The sequence below is a fragment of the Macaca fascicularis genome, chromosome 9 (genome assembly GCF_037993035.2).
Source record: "Macaca fascicularis isolate 582-1 chromosome 9, T2T-MFA8v1.1".
Lineage (NCBI taxonomy): Eukaryota > Metazoa > Chordata > Mammalia > Primates > Cercopithecidae > Macaca > Macaca fascicularis.
Window position 1 is genome coordinate 142,719,342 of NC_088383.1, and position 25,209 is coordinate 142,744,550.

Sequence of the window (25,209 nt, forward strand, 5' to 3'; positions counted from 1 at the left end):
CATTGCTCTGCCTGTCAAGTTTTACATCTACCACATCAAGGAGCAGGAGTTAACCCTAGAGGCTTATCTCCAAATTCCGTCTGGCAGATGGATGTAACATATGCTTCTACCTTTGGAAAATTGTCCTTTGTTCATGTTTCAGTAGATACTTATTCACATTTTATTTGGGCCACATATCAAATGAGAGGCTAAAGCTCATGTTTAAAGACATCTTTTATCTTGCTTTGCAGTTGTGAGAATCCCAGAAAAAATCAAAACTGATAATGGCCCAGGGTATTGCAGCAAAGCCATGGCTATGTTTTTATAACAGTGAAATATTATTCACACTACAGGTATTTGTAAATCTCACAAGGTCAAGCCGTAGTTAAAAGAGCTAATCATATCTTAAAAACTCAAATACAAAAACAAAAGGGGGAAATCAGGAATGTAAAACACTGCATATGCTATTGCACTCAGCTTTATTAACATTAAATTTTTTTAATTTACAAAAAGATCAACCCATGATTGCAGCTGAACAACATCTGACAGAATAAAAGGAAAATAAAAACGCTGGATGAGATACATGGTGGATGGATGCATATACAAAAACCTGGGAAAAAGTAAAAATAATTACGTGGGGAAGAGGATTTGCTTGTGTCTCTTCAGGTGACAATCAGTTACCTGTGTGGGTGCCCACCAGACATCTGAAGATCTATCAGGAGCCACACCAGGAAGAGAGGACTCTGGGAAGAGCCAGAGCTCCCTATACGAGTGATGGTGCAAATGAACATCTCAGAGACAAAGGAAAAGACTAAAACTCGCATATCCTCCAACATGGGGACAAATCAAGAAATTGGTGCAGATGGCAGAGGACACCCTCAGAATACAGAACAAACCAAAAACAGTAACTTAAAGGGGTCCATGCTGGCAGTCCTCTCTTTGGGAGACCTTTTGTATTCAAAGTTGTGTCCAGCCACCTTTTATGTTAGCAATAGGAAATGTTACTCTTGACATAAATACCCATTCTATCACATGCCCTGAATGTCACTTGTTCACTTGCATTAACTCAACCTTTGATGAGAATCAAACTATCTTGTTAATTAGTGACAGAGAAAAAGTTTGGATACTTGTGTCTCTAAGTAGATCATGGGAGGCATCACCATCTACTCATATTGTAAGTGAGATCCTTTAAAAATTCCTATCCCATTCAAAAAGATTCATAGTTACTCTTATATTTGCTACAATTGGCCTCATTGCTGTTACCACTACTGCTGTAGTAGCGGGTGTGGCTTTACACTCATCTGTGCAAACTGTTGAATTTGTTGATAAATGGCAAAATAATTATATGAAATTGTGGAACTCTCAAGACCAAATAGATCAAAAGATAGTCAAATTAATGATCTCTGTCAGACAGTAATTTCGCTGGGAGATCACATCCTAAGTTTAGAAACTAGAATTCAAATGCAATGTGATTGGAATATATCCGATTTTTGCATTACTCCTCATAGTTACAATGAGACAGAAAACCAATGGGAAAGAATTAAATGCCATCTAGAGGGCAGAGAGGAAAATCTCACCTTCAATATTGTAAAACTGAAAGAGCAGGTTTTTGAAGCCTCTCAGGCTCACTTAGCCCTGCTCCCTGGAACTGATATTTTACACAAGGCAGCCAATGGGTTGTCTGCAATCAATCCTCTTAAATGGATTAAGACCATTGGAAACTCTACACTTGTAAACTTTGTTCTAATAATTATATGCTTGTGCTGTCTCCTTTTAGTCTGCAGATGTGGAAGCCACCTCTGGACAGAAAGCGCCTGCTGAGAACAAGCAATGATAGCTGTGGCGGTTTTGCAAAAAAGAAAAGGGAGGCATGTTGGTAGAAGAGCTGAAGCAGGACTAGCTTGTCTGTCGTAATGTAAAAGAGTCTTGGAACATGTCCCGGTTCCAGGGTCTAAACCCCCTCGTGGTCTTTGGAACACCAAACTCTGTGCCAAAGGGTGGAAGGCTGCCCTGCAGCACCACAATCTAAGCTCAGGGCATAAAACCACTCGTGGCTTTGATGGGATCCACAGCTTAGGCCATAAAATCCCTTGTAGCCTTCAGAATGTGCACCAACTTGCTGGCTCCTTGCTGCTTGCTCTCCCAGGATCGTAAATTGATTGTGTCTTGAATTGCAAGAACATGTTCTCCATTATCTCAAGTAGCAGAGCATGTTCCATATACTTCAAAGAAAATGCGAAACTGTCACAGCCACACTTGATGCACCGCTACTTTTCTACCCCCATATCCGCAGGTCCTCACCACCTGCTTCTTTGTTTGATCACCAATAAATAGTGTGGGCTCCCTGACCTCAGGGCCTTCACTGCCTCCATACTAGCATTGGCCTGCAGGATCCACATTATGCACTGTTAACCTGTCTTTTCTCATTCCTTTGACTCTTCTGGACTGTGTAGCCCCCTATGGCCTTGTGTTGGGTCTGATCACCCCAGCAGATGGCTTCACCAGATATAGGATTGAGGGATGACAGATCTTTTCTTTCAGCAGAAAAACTGTTGTTTCTCATTCACTTCTGCAGCAGAGCTGTCCAGCATCCACATGTCCCCTCCACCAGGGCCTGATGATGCTGATTACCCCACCCATTCCAGTGGCAGAGCCACCATGTGCCTGCATGCCCCATTCCCCTTTGTGCTCAAGGATGGACTGGCCCACCCAGCAGTTTCTGCCCCAAGGAAAGCCATGCCATATCCCCCCAAAACACCAACAATCTAAGCCACTCAGGCATTTGTAGACACTGCTGACATTAAACACAGTAGAAGTCTTACAGAGACTACACTACAGTGCCCACTCAGAACCAAAGCCAAAACACCCTATCCAACCAACATTATAGGATACATCTGCAGGAAAAAGTCCCTATGAAAACTATAAGAAAGCAACCATTCTGTGAAATGTGCAGACACCAATGTAGAACATGAAAAGAAACCCAAAAATGTAAGGAAACATGACACCTTCAAGGGAACACAATTCTCTAGTAGCAGACCCCTAAAAAAAGAAAATCTATAAAATGCCTGAAAAGTAATTCAAAATAATGACCTTACAGGAATTCAGCAAGAAACAAGGCAATATAGAGAAACAGTTCAACAAAACCAGAAAAACAATTCCTAATATGAAGGAGAAATTCAACAAAGAGATGTCATAAAATGAACAAAACAAAAGTCTCATAACTGAAGAATTCAATTAACAGAAATACAATCAAGAACTTCCACAATAGACTAGACTGAGCATCAGAAATAATTCCTGACCTTGAAGAAGACAGATCTTTTGAAATAAACTTTTCAGACGAAACAAAATGAATTTGAAAAAAGCCTATGGAACTTATGGGACAAGATTATGCTAACAAATATTCACTTTATGGAAGGTCAAGAAGATGAAGACATGGAAAAAGTGATAGAAAACCCATTTATTGAAATAATAACTGAAAACTTCTCAAGTCTGGGGAGTGATATGAACATCCAGATCCAAGAAGCTCAAATATCTCCAAATAGATTCAATATAAAAAGGTTATCTCCAAGGCACAGTATAGTCAGATTATCAGAAGTCAAAGAGAAATAGAAACTTCCAGAAACAGCCAAAGTGTTGAGTAATATATAAAGGAATGTCGGTAAGACTAACATTAGATTTTTCATCAGAAACTTTGCAGGCCAGGAGAGAATGGGATGCTACATTCAAAGTGCTAAAGGAAAAAAACCTGGCTGGCAAGAATATTATAGCCAGCAAATCTATCCTTCAGAAATGAAGGAGAAATAGTCTTTTCTAGACAAGCAAACATTGAAGAAATTAATCATCACTAGCTCAGCCCTACAAGAAATGCTTAAGAGAGTCCTACATCTAGAAGTGAAAGGATGTTAACCACCATGATAAAAACTCACAAAAGAATGAAAATCACTAGGAAATAAGATACACAAATGAGAATGAGAAAGAAATCAAATCTTATCACTACAAAAACCCACCACACTGCAAAGATAAACAATAAGAGAGGAAGAAAGGAAAAAAGGATATGCAAAATGATAACAAAACAATTAACAAAATGACTTGAGTAAGTTTACACTTATCAATAAAAACCTTGAATGTGAACAGTTTAAATTCCCCGATTAAAAGATCTAGAATGGCTGAATGGATTAAAAAAACAAGACTCAACTATATGCTGACTATAAGAAACTCACTATACCTTGGAAGACATATGTGGATGGAAAGTAAAGGGATGAAAAAATATGTTATTTGCAAATGAAAAAAAAATGAACAGGAGAACCTGTATTTATGACAGATAAAGCAGACTTTAAGACAAAACAATTAAAAGAGACTAGGTGTTTAAATAATGGCAAAAGGCTCAACTCAGCAAGAGGATATAGCAGTTGTAAATATAGATGCTCCCAACACCGAAGAACCCAGATATATAAAGCTAATATTGTTTGAGCTAACAGGAGAGCTAGATCCCAATATAGTAACTGTTTGGGATTTCAGTACCCCACTTTCAGCATTGGACAGACAGTGGAGACAGAAAATCAATAAATAAACATTGGACTTAAACTGTACTATAGACCAAATGGACCTAACAAAAATTTATAGAACGTTTTATCCAGCAGCTGCAGAACACACATTCTTCTCATCAGCACATAAAACATTCTCCAGGATAGGCCGTATGATGTGTCACAAAACAAGTCTCCATAACTTTTTAAAAATAAAAATCATATCAAGTGTCTTCTCAGACCACAGTGAAACTAGAAAACAGCACCAAGAATAACTTTTGAAACTAAAAAAACACCTGGAAATTAACACGCTCCTGAATGACCATGAAGTCAAAGAAATTAAGAAGAAAATAAAAAAAATTTCTTGAAAGAAATGAAAATAAAAAACATACCAAAACCTATAGGATACAGCAAAAGCTGTACTCAGAAGGAAGTTTATGGCAACAAACATCTACAACAAGAAAGAGAAATATTTCAAATAAACAATCTAACATTGTACCTTGGCCGGGCGCGGTGGCTCACGCCTGTAATCCCAGCACTTTGGGAGGCCGAGGCGGGCGGATCACAAGGTCAGGAGATCGAGACCACGGTGAAACCACGTCTCTACTAAAAATACAAAAAATTAGCCGGGCGCAGTGGAGGGCGCCTGTAGTCCCAGCTACTCAGGAGACTGAGGCAGGAGAATGGTGTAAACCCAGGAGGCGGAGCTTGCAGTGAGCCGAGATCGCACCACTGCACTCCAGCCTGGGCGACAGAGCGAGACTCCGTCTCAAAAAACAAAACAAAACAAAAAAAAAGAAAAGCCTGTTGAGCTCTTGGGGAAAAGACATAAAGTATCAGCGAGAGGTCCTGCAATTATTAGAGGCAGTGTGGAAGCCCCAAAAGGTGGCAGTCATGCACTGCAGAGGACACCAGTGAGCTTCCACCTCGATTGCATTGGGGAAGTCCCAAGCTGACTCAGAGACTCTAAAAGCAGTATCCACCCCCTACCGGGCATCAGTCACAGCCTCCCTGCTCCCTCAGGCACCTGACCTTGTACCTACTTATTCCAAAGAAGAGAAGGACTTTCTCCAGGCAAAGGGAGGGCAGGTGATAGAAAAGGGATGGATCTGGTTATCGGACGGAAGAATAGCTGTGCCGCAGCTGCTAGGAGCCGCAGTCATACTGACTGTGCATAAGACCACCCACCTAGGCCAAGAGTCACTTGAAAAGTTGTTGGGCTGGTACTTCTACATCTCACATCTGTCAACCCTTTCCAAAATGGTGGCACAGCAGTGTGTCATCTGCCAGCAGCACAATGCTAGGCAGTGTCCAACAGTGCTGCCCAGCACACAAGCTTATGGAGCAGCCTTCTTCGAAGATCTCCGAGTAGACTTCACCGAGATGCCCAAATGTGGAGGTAACAAGTATTTGCTAGTTCTAGTGTGTACATACTCTGGGTGGGTGGAGACCTATCCAACACGGACTGAGAAAGCTCATGAAGTAACCTGTGTGCTTCTCTGAGATCTCATCCCTGGGTTTGGACTGCCTTTCTGAATTGGCTCAGACAATGGGCCAGTGTTTGTGGCTGACTTGGTACAGAAGACAGCAAAGGTATTGAGGATCACATGGAAACTACATACTGCTTACCGACCACAGAGTTCCAGAAAGGTGGAGTGGATGAATCGGACTATCAAAAATAGTTTAGGGAAAGTGTGTCAACAAACAGGATTAAAGTGGGTACAAGCTCTCCCTATGGTATTGTTTGAGATTAGATGTACACCTTCTAAAAGAACAGGATATTCCCCTTATGAAATATTATATCATAGGCACCCTGCCATACTATGGCGACTCCCAGACACTCCTCGAGAGCTAGGTGAAATTGAGTTACAGTGACAGCTACAGGCTTTAAGGAAAATTACACAATTTCAGCCTGGGTAAATGAGAGATGCCCCTTTAGTTTATTATCTCAAGTTCACCCTTTCTCCTCAGGAGATCAGGTGTGGATCAAGCATTGGAATGTAGCCTCCTTGTGGCCACAGTGGAAAGGATCTGAGAGTGTTGTCTTGACCACTCCCACAGCTGTAAAGGTAGGGGGAATCCCAGCATGGATCCACCACAGCCACGTAAAACCTGCAGCACCTGAGACCTAGGAGGCAAGACTAAACCCGGACATCACCTGCAAAGTGACTCTGAAGAAGATGACAAGCCCTGCTCCAGTCACCCTCAGAAGCTGACTGGTCCATACATGGCTGAAGCATGAGGATAGTTAGAGACACGACAAAGCTGGCACATGTGCCCATGCATGTTTGGCATGGGTTTGATCCTGGATCCCTTTTTGGAAAATGGTTTCCAGCTCTAGGAGGATTTAAAACTCTTTTAATAGAAATGATAATAGTGTTAGGAACCTGCATGTTGCTCCCCTGTATGTTACCCATATTTCTCCAGTTACTAAGAGGCTTCATTACCACCTTAGTTCCACCTTAGTTCATAAAAAAGCAGTATCCACCAGCTGTCTCACAGGAGGACCTGGGTAGTGAAGATGAGAGTGGGAACTCCCTAGTGAGTAAGGTTCTCAAAGCGGGGAATGAGGAGAGAGGCCATTTCTCCTACTGTCTCCTGTCTCTGAAAAGAAGGAGAAGCTGAAAAACCTGAGGCTAAAGATTAACCCCTCACTGTAACCACATGTGCTCTTAATCTATCACGACCCTTTCATGTGGACCCCTTAGAGTTGTAAGCCCTTAAAGGGGCCAGGAACTCTTTCTTTGGAGAGCTCCGTTCTTAAGATGCAAGTCTGTTGATGATCCCAGCTGAATAAAGCCTCTTCCTTCTTTAATCTGTTGTCTGAGGGGTTTTGTCTGTGGCTCGTCCTGTTACAAGGGCACTGAAGGAAAACACTGCCAACCAAGAATTCTGTATCCAGAAAATATGTTTTCAAAAAGAGAGAAGTATTACAGCTCTTTAGAATTTGTCTAGCAGGTTTTCTGGTACCCTCCAGCATTAATTAATTAGTTAAAATTTAAAACATAGCCTTTTGGCTAAGATCAAATGTCAAAAAGAAAGAGAAATTAAGACATTCTCAGATAAACAAAACCGAGAGAATTAATAAGTTTGTCTTAAGGAATACTAAAGGAAGTCTCTTGGACCAAAGTCAATGAACACTAGTAACTCAAATCCACATTATACACAGAATTAAAGTAAGTGCAAAAACTTTTTAGTAGGTATAAAATGAAACCTACAAATAATAAAGAGAATTAGCATAATTTTTCCTTCTCAATGGGGTTTAAAATATGGAAGCTGCCTTTGTAGGGTGAATTTGGGACTCTCAGTTTTCACTTCACCCACTTCAATGTTGTTTGCATTTGTTAAAAGGAGGTATTTTACTTTCCCAATTAAAATTATCTTTCTAATCTTTATAAACCATTATTTAATTCCAGTAAATTTTCTCTATATTGCTTTACTAGTGAGTTCTGTTAAAATTTTGAAGCACAGATAATTCCCCTACAGTATAAAGTATCCCCAGGCACAGAGAAGACAGGAGTTTTGCAATGGTTTCTAGAATACTGCAATTTTTGTGTGAGAATCTAATATGACACCAAAACTATAGCCTGATTTTATTTGTGGGTATAGATGCAAAATTACTAAAAATACTATTAACAAGTTGAATCCTTAGAGTGTTAAAACTATCACTCCATGAAGGAGTTGGTTGTGATGTGGAACTATGAGGTACTTTTATGATATAACATAAATGTTTATGGTAATTTTATGGTACATTGTGAGACAGTGTTTTCATCTAGCATCATACTAGCAGGTCTACAGAAAAAAATCACGGAATTCTCTCAATCAAAAAGACATTTCACTAACCCAACTCTCATCCCTAATAAACACTGTTATCTAGAGAAAGAAGAAAAGTGTCCCAATAGAGTCACTTCTTTGCCACACCCAGCCAACAGCAGCAGTGACAGAAGCCTGAAGAACTCCCTGCCACAGGCACAGGCACTCTGTCGTCCTGATTATTTAACCTTGGCACAGGCACACGCACTCTGTCATCCTGATTATTTAACCTTTTCCTAGAGTATCCTGCCAATTGGATAGATGCAAAACAAATAAAAGCACTGGCTTCTGAAAAGTACACAGAAATGTCATTATTTTCAAACAACATGTTCCTGTATTTAAAATTTGATGTTGGTTGGACATCTAACAGTATTATGGCCAGAGGACTCAGACCACAGCTGCATCCCTGTGAGGCACAGACTCTCCAGGGCATGTGGGTCCCACGTGGGATGTGCACACTCAGGTAAGCTGCACAGATGAGGCTATCCTCAGCCCAGGGGAGCCAGAGGCCTGCTCTGAGTCTCCACGCTGATGCTTCCTGTTCTCACTCCACCAAAGCCAAGGCTCAATTTCAGTCTGTGGGGAGCTGACTCTGCCCCTCTCAAACACTAGGAGAAGGAATCAGTAAGCAAGGAAACTTGTGGACCCCAATGGCTGTCTGTCTCAGCCAGGCCTGGCTGGGCCCACAACAGGAGAACAGAGTGCAGGGGTCTGGACAGCTCAGTTTTTACCCAGGGAATTGTCCCTGCCACCTCACACTGGCCACTAGAAAGACAGAAGGAGGGGATGTGCTAACCCACCCACGAGCCGGTTGAGTCTACATTGTCAGTTCTCATCTCGAGGGGTACAAAAAACCAGAGAGAAGCAAAGGCCCCTGAAGCTTCTAACAGAGGCCAATGCCCCTCCTTGGTTCAGGAGAGGTGCAGCGTTAGGTGCAGCACAACAAATGACTTGCTCATGTGGCTAACAAATTGTCAGGAGAAAAACTGGGTTACAATGCAATATATAGTATGGAGTCTCATTTTTGTATAAATACAAGTATAGAATGGCATAACTCAAAATCCACAAGTCATTTGGTTGGATTGTAAATGACTTTTATTTTCTTCATTTCTCATCATATTTTCTATTATACATATTCATTGCTTATATAAAACTACAAAATTGCAACCTATGAATTAAGAACTTCTAGGCCGGGCACAGTGGCTCACGCCTGTAATCTCAGCACTTTGGGAGGCCGAGGCAGGTGGATCATGAGGTCAGGAAATGGAGACCATCCTGGCTAACATGGTGAAACCCCGTGTCTACTAAAAACTACAAAAAAAATTAGCTGGGCATGGTGTCAGGTGCCTGTAGTCCCAGCTACTCGGGAGGCTGAAGCAGGAGAATGGCGTGAACCCAGGAGGTGGAGGTTACAGTGAGTCAAATTCGCGCCACTGCACTCCAGCCTGGGAGACAGAGTGAAGAGAGAGACTCCATCTCAAAAAAACAAAAAAAACAAAAAAACCTTCTATATATTGCCAGTTAGAAGACAGAATGAAAAACATTCTCTTCATTCTAACCACACACACAAAAAAGCTCCACAAATTACCTACAGACTACCTTCATAGAAGGTGGAAGAGGGCCTGTATGAAGAAAATAATAAATACATGAAAGAAGAAACTAGTCAATGTTGAGCTCTACTGTGTCCCGGGATCAACAAAGACAAGATATCTTTAAAACCATCTTCCAGGCCGGGCGCGGTGGCTCAAGCCTGTAATCCCAGCACTTTGGGAGGCCGAGACGGGCGGATCACGAGGTCAGGAGATTGAGACCATCCTGGCTGACACGGTGAAACCCCGTCTCTACTTTAAAAAATACAAAAAACTAGGCGGGCGAGGTGGCAGCACCTGTAGTCCCAGCTACTCGGGAGGCTGAGGCAGGAGAATGGCATGAACCCGGGAGGTGGAGCTTGCAGTGAGCTGAGATCCGGCCACTGCACTCCAGCCTGGGCAGCAGAGCGAGACTCCGTCTCAAAAAAAAAAAAAAAAAAAAAAAAACCCAAAAAAACCATCTTCCAAATTTACCCTAATGTAAAACAAATCCAATAAAACCCTAATGTAATTTTTTAAGAATTTAAATTTGTAATAATTCCAAAGAATAATTTTTTCTTAGTTTTCTACAGCCAGAATATGTAACTTTCTAAAAAATAAAAACAGAGATGAACTTTCACAGAATTGGTCCATTATTTCTTTCCTTTTATTTTTCTTTCATGGAATTTTCCAGTGAATTTGAGAAAGTGGAATAGAATTCCAATGTTGAATTTTCCTTCTGGCCCCACTCATGTGGCAGGTGGGTGATTCAGGTACTATTGGGGGCTACTCAGACAAACCTCCTCATCAGACATCAAGAGGCTGTTGCACCAGGAGGGCCGGTACCCTGTCTAGAGGTGGCTGGCATGTGGTTGATCTTGTATTACATTAAACCCTACTCCAAACAAATTCATGGCAATACGGCTGGAGTTCCCCTTTGTCCAAAGGGCAGGACAGTCCCTCACCCCACGTTCTTAACTATGGGTTGGCAACATGTCCCTGGATGTGTTTACTCGCACACTGTCAGGTGCTAGCAACCAGGGTGTTGACATGGCCCAGCTTCGTCCTCACCAGGTCACTGACTGGAAACCCTGGGGGCCACCACTGCGGGAATCAGCCTTCGAAACGATGGCCAACAGCAGCTAATAATAAACTAATAACTTGGGCTACACGAGAGGGAAGAAGGCGTTGGTTGGTGGGTCACCCTCCTGCTCGAAACACATTATAAAAAGCCCTGCGTTTCCACAGGATTGTCCTCCCAGGCTGGCAGCGGGACCCCAGCGGCACCATGTCTGCCCTCGGAGTCAGCGTGGCCCTGTTGGTGTGGGTGGCCGTCCTCCTGCTGGTGTCCATCTGGAGGCAGGTGCACAGCAGCTGGAATCTGCCCCCAGGCCCTTTCCCACTTCCCATCATCGGGAACCTCTTCCAGTTGGAATGGAAGAATATTCCCAAGTCCTTCACCCGGGTAAGAGAAATAGTGTTGATTTGAGGGAGAATAACTCAGGAATTGGATCTGGTATGTGTGTATTCAAGTGCTTTGCAGACAAATTGTGGTTGTTCAATACCAGCCTGTTGTGAGTTAACGGAATTGATAGCACGTTGGAGCGACACTCAAAATGTGTTGCTTGCGGTGCAGCTGGAGCCCGGAGCCCGCGTGCCAGGCCCTGGAGGCCCCCGCCGGTGCCTCGTCCTGGGGCTGATGACGGGGAGGCCGGCGAGGCCGGGCTGCTGCGAGGCCGGGATAACCGCGCTGGCGGCCAGATGCGCACCCGCTGGGCGTCAGCCTGTGTTTGCCAAAGCAGGAGATGAAACGTGAAGTGTTGGGCCAGCCCCTGTGACACCAATACCTGCCGCCTACGACTGTTGTGAACACTGAATGGGCCAACAAATCTAAACGTTAAATGAACTGATAAAGAACGCCCTCAGCATGGAGCAGGCGCGGGTGTTCGCGCTCTTGGGCGTGCGCTCTGCGGGGCGCCGGCTGGCGGCGGGCGGGGGGCGCCGGCTGAAGCTCGGGCTCCCGCGCCGGAACCGGGTCCAGAACCGCGACTCCAGAAGCGGGCAACTGGGCGGTTGGTGGGCGCGCCTTAGGGAAGGGAGTTGAGCCGGAGTCCGCGGAGTTGTCCGAATCCAGGCGGGTGGGGTGCGGGGCAGCTGGAGCCCCCCGCGCGCCCTGCAGAGGCAGCAGCGTCTTGTGGGGAGGGTCTCCCCCACCTCGGGCTGGACAAAGGCAGCCTTTCCCCACGTCCCTCTGGGTTCTCTAGAGCAACAGCAATACCCGCCTGGCAGGGGTGTGGCTTAGAGCCCCGCACCTCCTCGCCGGGCCGCGGGCCTGACTTCCAGCCTCGGGTCTCCGCAGCTGGCCCAGCGCTTCGGGCCGGTGTTCACGCTGTACGTGGGCTCGCGGCGCGTGGTGGTTGTGCACGGCTACAAGGCGGTGAGGGAAGTGCTGCTGGACCACAAGGACGAGTTCTCGGGCAGAGGCGACATCCCCGCGTTCCACGCGCACAGGGACAGGGGTGAGTCCGCGTCCGTGGCACGGGGCGGGGGGCGCATACCACGCCCCGGGACAGTTACGGGCGCCAGCCACTTTGGCGATGACCAAATACTAAACTAACAGTAACGTTACAGTAACAGCATCCGAAGGATGATACCGGGATTCGGGCGATGGCCCCGCGCGTTTCCTGCGGCTGGAGGCGCACTGAGTCGCCCAGGAGTCCGGCCTCTCAGCGACGGGGCGAGTTCACAGGGATGGGCGGGGCTGCTTCTGAGCAGGAGTCGCCTCCCGCACCCCCACCGCTCCGCCTCTGGGCCCGCAGGCTCCTCCTGGGAGCGCTTTCGCCTCGTGTTCAACCGCCTGGGCACAGGTGGCTTCGTCCACCGAGGTCCCCTCACCCACGCTGAGGCGTCGGAAGCTGCGGACACTGCGCGCCTCGGGGCTTTGCTCAGCTGCAGCTGGTGACCTCCAGAGAGGGAGACTCTGATGTCCCGCTGGGGGGATGTCCTGAGACCGGGAAGGGGGAAGAGACCCACTGAAATTCCATCTCCCAGTCTCACCTCTGCTGTCTCCTCCACATTTCCTGTCTCCAGAGCCCCGAGTTCAGCAAATCCAGAAAGCGGCCTGTTGTCTCTCTAGGGAGAGGAAGGTTGGGGTCTGGAGGTCTGGCTGGTCTTTATCTGAGCATTCTCCCAGCCTCCTGGCTTCAGACCCCAGCGAGGCGGGGCTGCCGGCCGGCTCCCCTCTTCCTGCTTGCAGACCCGGCCTGCTGCTGCTTTCTCTTTCCTCCCTCCCTGCCCCTCGGTTTCAAAGTAGATTAGAAATAACACGTGTCCCACATGGAAGCCTCTAGTTCCTCCTGAGTCAACTTTGATGACGAGGCTCCAGAAAACCTTTGGCATGCTGTGTGGGATTTTTACATGGTGAGCTCACGCTCTTGCCCTATTTAGTTGTCCAGTCTACATTCCTGAAAATTGTGAACATTGAATGGGCCAACAAATCTGAAAATTAAACGAACTGATAAAGAAGGCCGTCAGCACAGAGCAGGCGCTGGTGTTCGCGCTCCTGGCGTGCGCTCTGCGGGGCGCGGGATGGCGGAGGGCGGGGTCCGGCTCCAGCTCAGGCTCCTGGGCCAGAACCGCGTCCAGAACCTTGTCTCCGGAAGCGGGCAACGGGGTGGTTGTATCACCATTAGTGGCATTTGGTTTTCCTTCTTTTACATTGTGGGTTTGTTTTGCTTCTCTGGGGTTGCCAAAAACAAAATTAACCATCTCAGACCTTGTCGTTAACACAGGAGGAGCATTACTGGAGGAGGCCCTGGGGTTCTGTGGTTGAGGAGCTCAGTTCTGGTTCCGGGGAGCCCTTATCTGCCACCCACGGGTCCAAGGCACAGTCTTAGGCAGCAGGGCGGGGAGCCGAACTCACATCAACACAGATCGGGCCCAAGGGGACTTTGCTGCCTCTGCCTGGGGGCTCTAAAGCTTCATTTTCACATGACGCACAGGGCTCAGACTGGCGGAAAAGTAGCAGAGCCCTGGGCATGGGCTGCACCTGGCCGTTGAGGGACAATGATGGAAATATTCCTCATTAGCACAAAACTGAGCACAGTCTGTGTGACAAGGTGTCAAGGGAACTGCACACATCCTTTCAGAAAAAGTTCATAAAACGGAGAAAGCTTCATTCCCAATCTAGATTTTTAACCTGTTGAATGCTGTCTAAATGGGTCATCTCGGGGTGCCCTCCACTCAACATGACCACGTCTGCCCCCTGCCCCACCTGTCTCCTCAGTCCTTCCTCCACACCTTTCAGGATGAGATGAAGCCCTCAGTCCAGCTGCACCCCTGCCCCTCCCACCTTATCTCATGTGGCCCCGCTCCTCTCAGGCCGGACAGCCTTGCTTCTGGAGCACGTGAGCACAGCTTTGCCAGGCACTTTCTGAGTGCCCTGCAGGCGCCTCCTAGGAGTGGTCAGTGGTCAATCAGCTAATGAAGCTGCGTAGGACATGACCCTTGTTTACTGCAGAATGCCCAGAGCTGGCAGAATGTCTTATATGCGGGAGGTACCCAAAATGTATTTATCCAGGAAGTGATGATGGATAAGAGGAAGACAGAGAGCGAGGGAGAGAGGGGGAAGGGGCCCCTGAGGTGTAAATGAGCTGTGGCTGGGAGTGTGCAGGGAAACAGGGATAATTTCAAGATTCCTCTCTGGGGGAAAATAAAAAGGTTTGTAGTTAGTTGAGATAAGGGTGGGAATAAGTGAACAGTTTCAAATAATAAAAAGTTTAGCTTTAGATACGTTGATTCCAAATGTGTTCATACTCCCAGGAGGATCCAGCAGGCAACTCTTGGGAGGAGAGACAGGGCAGGGCCAGGTCTTGGCAGCTCAGAAGGGCGCAGAAGGGACAGTTCTTGGTTCTCCCAGCTCTGATGCTTTGCACAGTCAGGGACTTGTGTGACCTGTCAGATTTTAGTGAAGAAACTTGCTGTGGAGTCGGAAAGCTGCAAGTTGAGGTGTGTGTGGTATGAGGGTTCAAAATCTGTGAGAACAGAATGGCTTTTCAAGGATGTTGTTGATAGACAGGAAAGAGGTGGGCGTTGTTTTGGAGCGGCCATATGTGGTTTTATGTAGCATGGGGAAGACTCAGCAGAAAGGAAAAAGAAAGAAGGCAAATTGACAGCATGAAGAAGAGCACCCAGGAGAGGCTACATGTGATGAAGAAACCACAGTGCAGACTGAGGGCCCCAGAAAGGCTCCTCCCCAAAACCTGACCAGTGGCTGGTGCTGGCAGCTCCCAGGCTGGGACGTCCCTCTGTCTCTCTGTCCCTCTGTCCCCTCTGTCGCTTGTTTACACCCCTGCAAACCCTGCTGTGCTCTCCCAGGCCCTCTCTAGCCCGCTTCTCCCCAGAATGGGTACTTGGAATAACCCTCTCTTGTCCCCTCTGCCTTAGGAATTATTTTCAATAACAGACCTACCTGGAAGGACATCCGGCGGTTTTCCCTGACCACCCTCCGGAACTATGGGATGGGGAAACAGGGCAACGAGAGCCGGATCCAGAGGGAGGCCCACTTCCTGCTGGAAGCGCTCAGGAAGACCCAAGGTGCGTATCTGCTGCAGGGCCCAGTCCTCATGCAGACCAGGGGAGCAGGGAGCCCTGGCTGGGACTCCTAGACTGCATCTGAACCACAGGGAACTACGGACAAGGAGAGGGTCACGTGAGTCCACAGATACTGTGTTTTAGAACTCTAGTTTCCAGCTACACAGTTCAGGGAGCAAGGGTGGCCATTAAACATGTGACTTTTATCCTAGATACTGTTGAAAAGCAAAGGAAACTCAAACAGGTTCAGACATTCACTATCTTTTGTAAATCGCCAGTTATCAGGGCACCTTCTCACAGGCCTTGGTGAACCTCAGCGGGTGACTGAGCCGGTGGAGGAGTCTCCTTGTGCCCATCTTCTGATTGCCCCGACTGCCTGTTTTCTAGGCCAGCCTTTCGACCCCACCTTCCTCATCGGCTGTGCGCCCTGCAACGTCATAGCCGACATCCTCTTCCGCAAGCATTTTGACTACAATGATGAGAAGTTTGTGAGACTGTTGTATTTGTTTAATGAGAACTTCCAGCTGCTCAGCACTCCCTGGCTCCAGGTGAAGCCACTTTCCTCTTTCATCAATCATCAACTGTATAGTTTACATTAGAAAAAGAAGGAAAATTCAGGTTATATGTGATAGACAGGCCTGCAAAAGCCAAAGAACATAGCTTCAAGGGGTGTTTGATTAGACAGCCCAAATATTACTCCCAGAGTCATCTCTGGGGCCCTACGCACCCCCTTTCCTAACGTCAGGATGCGTATTGACCTGTGTGTGCATATTTGCCGTGCAGTGTGCACTGCTGAGGAGAATGGTGCCCAAGAAGGACACTGTTGACCCAAAATATTCCAAATAAACTGTGATTACAGTCACAAATTCAGGTTTGGAGAAAGTTGTTGGTCCAACACAAACAATTATGTTGCATCCAGAAAGAAATAGTAAAACATATTTTCCCTCTCTAGCTTTACAATAATTTCCCCAGCTTATTATACTACTTGCCTGGAAGCCATAGAAAATTCATAAAAAATGTGGCTGAAATAAAAGAGTATGTGTCTGAAAGGGTGAAGGAGCACCTTCAATCTCTGGACCCCAACTGCCCCCGGGATCTCACCGACTGCCTGCTTGTGGAAATGGAGAAGGTAGGCTCGGCCCTCCCATGATGTGGGCTCTCCGGGGTGGGCAGAGAGTGCACGATTTCAGATTTACAGTGTGACCTGCACTCGCTGGTGTCCAGGCCTTCCAGCGCAGCACGCTCTTAGTTTCACACACACACTCTTGGCTTCAGCATGACCACTGGACGCAAGTCAGCCTGCCTGGCTGCCAAGCTGGCCTGGGGCTTTGGGGTGGTGTGGGTGGGCCCCTTAGCCCTCTCCAGGTCCCGCTGCTCAACCCTTTCTAGTCCACAGACTTTGAGAATTGCATTTTGTCTGAGGAGAAGCCCTCAGCCTTCCTTGTGGGCATGTACTCCCCAAGTGCACAGGTGCAAGACTTCCAGCCCTCCCCAGCTTCATCCACCTGCAGCCGCTCAGGACCCTGATCCCCTGCCTCCTTCCCAGCTTGGAGAAGCTTCTTGTGTCCTTGTCTTGTCCTTTCCTGTGGCTTGTGGCTCAAGAACAACATGTGGAGCCCACCCTGATTTCCCGGGACTGTCTGAGCATCTCTTCTACCAGTTTGGCCCCTCATGGCAGCAGACACTAGCCCTGTAGCAGGAGGGGTCAGCAGGAGCCGTTTAGCTCCTGCCTGAGCTATGACCAAGGTCAGGGGGATGTCGCCTCTCCCAGGGTGGCCCTCATGCTGTTGAGGGAGACAGAGCCCTGTCCTGCCCTCAGCAGGTTTCCAGGGAGCCTCAGTTTCCATGGCTGTGCGGGGGAAACGACCCTGTCTGTCACAGCTCCAAGTCACAGTTCCGCTGGGAGAGCCTCTTGGACACTGTCTCCTGTGTCCCTGTGGAGCTGGGAGGTGGCTGGTTCTGTGCTGAAAGGAGACAAGCAGCCCCTTCTCCTGTCTGTCTCTGGCATCACAGGAAAAGCACAGTGCAGAGCGCTTGTACACAATGGACGGTATCACCGTGACTGTGGCCGACCTGTTCTTTGCGGGGACAGAGACCACCAGCACCACTCTGAGATATGGGCTCCTGATTCTCATGAAATACCCTGAGATCGAAGGTAGGCAAGTGACTGGAGGGACACTGTGCATGCGGATGCATCTCCCTGGATGGCCAGCCTTGCGCATTTTAGGCTGCAGCTTTCTGTTTGAAGCTGCTTGTTAACCCTCACGGTGATGTGGTGAGATGGCTGGGTGCACTGCTTTGAGGGGAGATGTTACTGTCTGTGCTGGACACCTGGTACTCTTGTACACTAGTTGGTCCATACCCCACGAAGAAGCCCCTGGTTGCAGGAAACATCCCAACACCAGAGTGGAGGGAGGTGGCAGGGTCTGCATTCTGCTCCATAAATAACCTGTTTATGACAGAGAAGATAATGTCCCAGTTCCCCCGAGTAAGACCTGGTCTTCTAGGCAGAGCAGGTGGGGAGGTTGGAGCTGGAGGGGAGGGTCCTTGCTGGGGCATCTTCCTCAAATGCAGATGTGAGGAGGGAAGTCCAGCAAGAAGCAGCTACAGCTGCCCTGGACCCTCGTCATTCCTTCCACAGGTCTCCTCCCAGCGGTACCTGGGGCAGTTGGAACTCTGTGCCTGGAGGAGGTGTGAGGGGTCTGGGCCTAGGTGGGCAGAGGGTCGTGCCCTGAGAAGCACCCATCTGGGCCAAGTAGAGGTGATGTGAGGGCACCCGCATGCAAACAGGCCAGTCAGGGCTGGCTCCAAGTAAAGGGCAGGAAAGGGAGCTGCAGCCTGGCTGGAGACTGCCCGGGGGCCCAGAGCCCCTGCCTCTCGCTGGTCTGGACACAGGGCTGGGCAGCCTCTGCCCGAGGCAGTTCACAGCCGGAGTGGTGTGTGCCGCCCTCCTCAGAAAGCTGCTGCTAATGGTCACTTGTGGTCTTAAGTCTCGTCAGTTCCTGAAAGCAGGAATTACAGGCTATGAAGTTATTTCCCCCAAGAAAGTCGACATGTGACAGATCCAGGGTCAGACCCTAGGCTTTTCTTGTTCTTTGTTCTTATTCTTCCTCTTTTTTTTTTTTTTTCTTTTTTGAGGGGACAGGTTCTCACTCTGTTGCCCAGGCTGTGCAGTGATGCAGTCATGGCTCACTGTAGCTTCTACCTCTTGGGCTCAAGTGATCCTCTCACCTCAGCCTTCCAAGTAACTGGGCCACAGGTGTGCACCACCACACCCAGCTGATTAAAAAATTTTTAAAAAATATTTTAGCTGGGCATGGTGGCTCACACCTGTAATCCTGACACTTTGGGAGGCTGAGGCGGGCCAATCATGAGGTCAGGAGATCAAGACCATCCTGGCCAACGTGGTGAAATCCCGTCTCTACTAAAATACAAAATAAGTAGCCGGGTGTGGTTGCATGCGCCTGTAGTCCCTGCTAATTGGGAGGCTGAGGCAAGAGAATCACTTGAACCCCGGTTTCACTGAGTCGAGATCACGCCACTGCACTCCAGCCTGGTGACAGAGCAAGACTCTGTCTCCAAAATAAAAATTTTTGTTTGTAGAGACAGGGTGTCACTACGTTTCGCAGGCTGGTCTTGAACCCCCGGGCTCAAGTGACCCTCCTGCCTTGGCCTCCCAAAGTGCTGGGGTTACAGGTGTGGTCACCATGCCCCATCCCTGGCCTTTGCTTTTTCAATCACATGGAAATGTGAAGGGTCAAGGAGCCAAAACTTTAGGGAAGGAATCATTGCATGGATCTGCAGCGATTATAAGAGAACTTTTGACTACTCTGCACTAGGGGAACCATGGACTCAAAAAATGTTTTAAATTATTACTTATGAGGAGGTTCCAATATAGACAAAAGGAAAATAAATATGATTGACATGCCTATATCTATTGCCAAACTTAACATTTATTAACATTTTGTGATACTTACGTCAGAACTCTTAAAAAGAAAACGTGTTAGGGCCAGGCACAGTGGCTCACACCTGTAATCCCAGCACTTTGGGAGGCTGAGGCAGGAGGATCACTAGGTTAGGAGATCGAGACCATCCTGGCTAACACGGTAAAACCCCGTCTCTACTGAAAATACAAAAAATTAGCCAGGCGTGGTGGCGGGCACCTGTAGTCCCAGCTACTTGGGAGGCTGAGGCAGGAGAATGGTGTGAACCCAAGAGGTGGAGCTTGCATTGAGCCGAGATCGTACCACTACACTTCAGCCAGGGTGACAGAGCAAGACTCCATCTCAAAAAAAAAAAAAAAAAGAAAACGTGTTACAGAGCCAGCCAAAGTCCACCTCCTCACATCTCCCCACCTCTTTCCCCCAAGATGGTTCCAGAATTGCTGTGTGGCTTTGCACCTTTAACAGTTATTAATTATCAGCAGAACATTCATATTATTGCTGTATGTGTTTAATATTTTACCTGGGTACTGTACATAAAATTTCACAGCTTGTTTTTTTTTTCACTCAATGTATGATGACGTTCCATAGGAAAGTCCAAACACGGGAAGTCTAGGCAACTTGCCCAAGGCATCTGTTACCTCTGTCAGAAAGACAGAGACTTTCAGACTTCAAGAAGTAGACCCTGCATGTCTGATTCTGTTCTGTAAACCCCCTTCATACTCAGAAGCATGCAATAAACCAGCCGCAGGTAGTTACCAATGCAAAGATTTCCCTCCTAGAAGAAATGTCCAAAACATGTTCATTTTTCTGTACTCTTGACATGAAGAGAAGAACTGAATAAGCCATCATCAACTAAGATAATGGATGCCAAACATCCTGTAAATAACCTCATAGAGTTTAGCTCTCACCAACATTTTGGAGAATTTTCCAGTAATTCAAAGGACCTAGGGAACCATAAGTACTGCTTAGAATGCTCCATAAGTATCTTCTGGGTGGGTAGGGGAGTGGATGGGAGGGTGGATGAATAGGTGGATGGGCAGATGGTTGGATGAATGACTGGTACGTGGATGAATGGGAGGGTGGATGGATGGGTGGTTGGATGGATAGGTGGGTGGTTGGATGGATGGGTGGATGGCTTGTTGGCTGGGTGGGGTGGGTGGATGAATGGGTGGGTGGGTGGGTGGTGGATGGATAGAGGGTGGATGGATGGATGGAGGGGTGGATAGATGGAGGGGTGGATGGATGTGTAGGTGGGCAGATGGTAAAAGGGTGATTGAATAGATGGGTGGATGATGGGTGGATGTCCAACTGGCCAGGAACCAATCCCTTAAATTTGTCCCATTCATATCCTGGCAGAGAAGCTCCATGAAGAAATTGACAGGGTGATTGGGCCAAGCCGAATCCCTGCCATCAAGGATAGGCAAGAGATGCCCTACATGGATGCTGTGGTGCATGAGATTCAGCGGTTCATCACCCTCGTGCCCTCCAACCTACCCCATGAAGCAACCCGAGACACCATTTTCAGAGGATACATCATCCCCAAGGTCCAGCGTGAGCCTGGAGCACACAGCATGAACGCCATCCTATCAGCTAATCGCCTTCATGCCAGGGAGCAGGATGGGGGCCCCAAGACCCCTCCCTTTGGCAGGGGTGACCAGAGAGGTGGAGGAAATCTGGAAAATGCCTCAGCAGTTAATGTCTGGGACTGTAGTGAATTCTAATGCCAGGAAAAATCACAACCAGTTCTGGGGTTAATCCTGTGAGATTAGGGCTTTCATCTTCATTTAGACCTGACCCCTGACTGCTTTCTATCTAATCCTTCACTAAGCAACTCCCTCAGCTGGAAATATACTATCCTCTATTGCATAATATTCAAAACAGCATTCGTCACTGGGGGTTTCTAGGTGAAAGCCCACATTTTGTTAACATGACTCACTGAGACAAGTCTTTGTTTCTTACAGGGCACGGTCATAGTGCCAACTCTGGACTCTGTTTTGTATGACAACCAAGAATTTCCTGATCCAGAAAAGTTTAAGCCAGAACACTTCCTGGATGAAAGTGGGAAGTTCAAGTACAGTGACTATTTCAAGCCATTTTCCGCAGGTGAGAACGATCAGAGGCAGCACCTTCCCTAGAGGAGCAGCCCACACTCCTCATGTCCACTCCACGTGTGCTCTGCCCTCGTCCCAGGCACCCACTGACACCCCAGACCTCACTGTGTGTCCTGTTTCTATTGACAACATGACCCACATGTACTCTTCCCTGTTCAGCAGGGAACATCTTTCAGCAGCAATCCTGGGAATGAAGTGTTGTAGGTGGATTTTTTCCCCAAAGACTAGATATTTTACATCATTCATTGCTAAATTCTGTTCCTATTTTAACAAGACTTAGTGAAAAGCTCTCAAAGCCATATTATCCAGTTCTCCCTAATTGTAAACCAGAGCTACTAAACAAAACCTAAGCTTTGGTTACCTAGAATCATCACAGGAAGCATCAAAGCCTTCCTGGGATGTGACTCAGTGACTCTCTTTGAGGCACTTGTCCTTCCCAGGGCCTCATCTTAGGGATTGTTGTGGGAAGATCACACAACCAACTCCATACTTTTCACACCCAATGCTGGGGCCCCAGCTTCTAACAGGGCCCTACTTCCCTCCTGTAGGCATCACTGGTGAGCACTGGGGGTGGCTTCTTTACTGGGCAGACACTGTCTTCCCAACTTAACACGGGTTTTGCAATTGAGCTCTGGATAATTGAGGTTGATGAAGGCTGGTCCCTGAATTAGTCAGTGTCGCTGGTATTCTTCCACTCAAGTACATTCTGTGCTTCTTTTAATAGACAGAGAGGAGTGAGTCCTGCCTTGTCATGGCCGTTTGCCCACAGCCTCCTCCCCGCTTCCCCTAGTCTCACTGTTGACAGCGTCGTGTCTCTGAAACTCCCTCAGTGTCTCATCAATACCATTGTTACTTCTAGGAAAACGAGTGTGTGTTGGAGAAGGTCTGGCTCGCATGGAGTTGTTTCCATTGTTTTCTGCCATTTTGCAGCATTTTAATTTGAAGCCTCTCGTTGACAGAAAGGATATCGACTTCAGCCCTGGAAACATTGGGTTTAACTGCATCCCACCACGTTTCAAACTCTGTGTCATTCCCTGTTCATGAGTGTGAGGATGTCGCCCTGATCCCTCCGATTTCAAACAAGTTTTCAAATGGTTTGAGGTCAGCTTTCCTCAAACCGATTCCTTTCTTTGCCTATGAATATTTGAAAATAAATATTTTCCCAGAATATAAATAAATCATCACATGATTATGCTACCTGCACATGAAGTCATGGAATACCTTAATTGTTAAAGTGATTCTCACAGAGAGAGGTTTTTGTTTGTTTGTTTGTTTGGTTGGTTTTGGAGACAGTTTCACTCTTGTTGCCCAGGGTGGAGTGCAGTGGTGCTACCTTGGCTTTCTCCAGGAGAAGCTAAAAGAGCAGACTTACTGAGTCTTCTGGCCTATGTCTTTCTCCTGTGCTGGATGCTTCCTGCCCTCAAACATCAGACTCCAAATTCTTCAGCTTTTGGACTCTTGAACTTACACCAGTGGTTTGCCAGGGACTCTCAGGCCTTCGGCCACAGACTGAAGGCTGCACTGTCGGCTTCCCTACTGTTGGGGTTTTGGGGCTCAGACTTGCTTCCCTCCGTGTCCTGGGTTCAAGCGATTCTCCTGCCTCAGCCTTCCAAATAGTTGGGATTACAGGCACCCACCACCACACCCAGCTAATTTTTTGCATTTTTAGTAGAGACAGCACTTCACCATGTTGGTCAGGCTGGTCTCGAACCCCTGACCTCAGGTAACTCGCCACCTCGGCCTCCCAAAGAGCTGGGATTACAGGTGTGAGCCACCATGCCTAGCCAGAGAGAGGTTTTAAATATATGTTTCTTTTAATATTAAATTGTAATGTAAGTTTCATGTTACTGAAAAGCTCTTCAATCTAGGATCAATCACTTCAGTGTCAGAAACATATTGAGGTGGGGAATTTGTATTAGTCAGTTTTCTCTAAAGGGACAGAAACAGTAGGATAGATGTATATATGAAGGGGAGTTTATTAGGAGAATTGACTCACACGATCACAAGGTGAAGTCCAACAATAGGCCATCTGCAAACTTAGGAGCAGGGAAGCCAGTCCGAGTCCCAAAACCCCAACAGTACAGTGCAGTCTTCAGTCTGTGGCCAAAGGCCCGAAAGTCCCTGGCAAACCACTGGTGTGAGTTCAAGAGTCCAAAGCTGAAGAACTTGGAGTCTGATGTTTGAGGGCAGGGAGCATCCAGCATGGGCAAAAGATGAAGGCCAGAAGACTCAGTAAGTCTGCTCTTTTCAGCTTCTCCTGCCTACTTTATTCTAATCACATTAGCAGCTGATTAGACGGTACCCACCCAGGTTGAGGCTGGGTCTGCCTCTCCCAGTCCACTGACTCGAGTGTTAATCTCCTTTGGCAGCACCCTCACAGACACACCCAGGGACAAGACTTTGCATCCTTCAATCCAGTCAAGTTGACAATATTTGAGTGCAAGGGAGAATTTCTTTTCTTACTCTGTTATCTCAGCACAGGCATCAAAGGAGAACATTGATAGGTGCTGACCCTTAACACTTATAGAATATGACTTTGTTAAGAAATAAAAGCTTCCAGTTAAATGCTCTAATATGACTTGAAATGTGATTACAATTTTAATTCAGAAATCCACAAATTCAATTAATTAAACCCTGCTACAGTAATCTCAGTGAAATCTTTCTAATCTCAAATTGGTTTCCTAACTGACCCCATTTTGTTCTTTGAAGTCTATAGCTACACAGTTACTCTGCTTTGCCTTTATTTGGGGTATCCTCCTCAAACATAAATGTGAGGATTTAACTGCTTCCTTTGTATGAGAATTGTTTCCTGTGTTTTGTTTGTACATGAAACTTCCAGCATCACATTTTTCTCTACAATCTGAGAATGGAAGAAAGGGTTGGTGCAGTACAGACTTTCAATGAATGCAATTGTACTCTGGAAAAAAAGTAAGAATTTTAAAAGTGCAACACAAATTGAACTTTAAAAATTCAGAAATAAGAAAGAAGGAGGAAATAAAAACTACAAAAAGGAAAAGAAAAATTGAAAAGTTTCCCAAACCCCAGCACTAAAAGGCAGCTCCCATTTGGTGCTTACCCTCTGCTATTTAGGTTTGCAGATGACTAATTGTCATCATTTCAAAAATGCAGTCATTCTACGGATGCTACTTAATTTCTTCATTCTTTTAACAATATGCTCTGGATGACTGCACGTGACATTAGCTCTTTTTCTGTAATGTTTTAAACATTTTATTGTAAATTATTTCACATGTGAAGACAAGTATAAGATAAATATAACAAATACCTGTGTACCTACCATCTAGCTTTATCAAATTTTAATATTTGCCAAATTTATATCAGATTTTCCAAGGAAACAAATTATTACAAATATAGGTAAAGGCCCTTTATGTCAATGCCCACCAGGGGGTCATAAGCCCACTTCTCCCATGCTTATTTTTTATTGACAAACCTTGAAGTTTTGGGCCATTTTCTGAGTAGGAATGTTATGCTATTATTTTACTTGCATTTCCCTGATGAGTGGTGCCGTTGGACACGTTTTCCTGTGTTTGTTGGTCTTGGAGGTTTTACGGTATGTGAGTTACCTTTTTAAATCTTGGTGTGTGTTTAGTGTTGAGTTTTTTATCATTGTGAATTTGCAGGAGATTATTATAAATTATGCATCCTACCCCTATATTGTCTC

The 25,209-nt window shown here is 46.7% G+C and overlaps 1 protein-coding gene and 1 pseudogene across 2 annotated transcripts; both read left to right on the forward strand.

The window, feature by feature from the left end:
- Positions 1-7,427: 7,427 nt before the first annotated feature.
- LOC123566985 (U7 small nuclear RNA) lies at positions 7,428-7,476 on the forward strand (annotated as a pseudogene).
- Positions 7,477-11,135: 3,659 nt separating this feature from the next.
- On the forward strand, positions 11,136-22,708 carry LOC135965219 (cytochrome P450 2E1-like). 2 transcript variants are annotated; one of them, XM_065521680.2, is made up of 9 exons: positions 11,136-11,348; positions 12,243-12,402; positions 15,329-15,478; positions 15,863-16,023; positions 16,428-16,604; positions 17,489-17,630; positions 20,776-20,963; positions 21,381-21,522; positions 22,390-22,708. In XM_065521680.2, the coding sequence occupies exons 1-9, from the start codon at positions 11,172-11,174 to the stop codon at positions 22,572-22,574; spliced, it is 1,482 nt and encodes a 493-aa protein (XP_065377752.1). In that variant the 5' UTR covers positions 11,136-11,171; the 3' UTR covers positions 22,575-22,708. The 2 variants fall into 2 exon arrangements, with proteins under 2 accessions (XP_065377752.1, XP_073859245.1); XM_074003144.1 differs by lacking the exon at positions 12,243-12,402.
- Positions 22,709-25,209: the final 2,501 nt, after the last annotated feature.

What these genes read in the sequence shown, in the direction of transcription:
- LOC135965219 (XM_065521680.2), top strand. Translation starts at nt 11,172, where the DNA reads ATGTCTGCCCTCGGAGTCAGCGTGGCCCTGTTGGTGTGGGTGGCCGTC. An exon ending in TTCCCAAGTCCTTCACCCGG is followed by an intron (nt 11,349 to 12,242) that starts GTAAGAGAAATA and finishes GGGTCTCCGCAG; the next exon opens with CTGGCCCAGCGCTTCGGGCC. An exon ending in AGCGCTCAGGAAGACCCAAG is followed by an intron (nt 15,479 to 15,862) that starts GTGCGTATCTGC and finishes CCTGTTTTCTAG; the next exon opens with GCCAGCCTTTCGACCCCACC.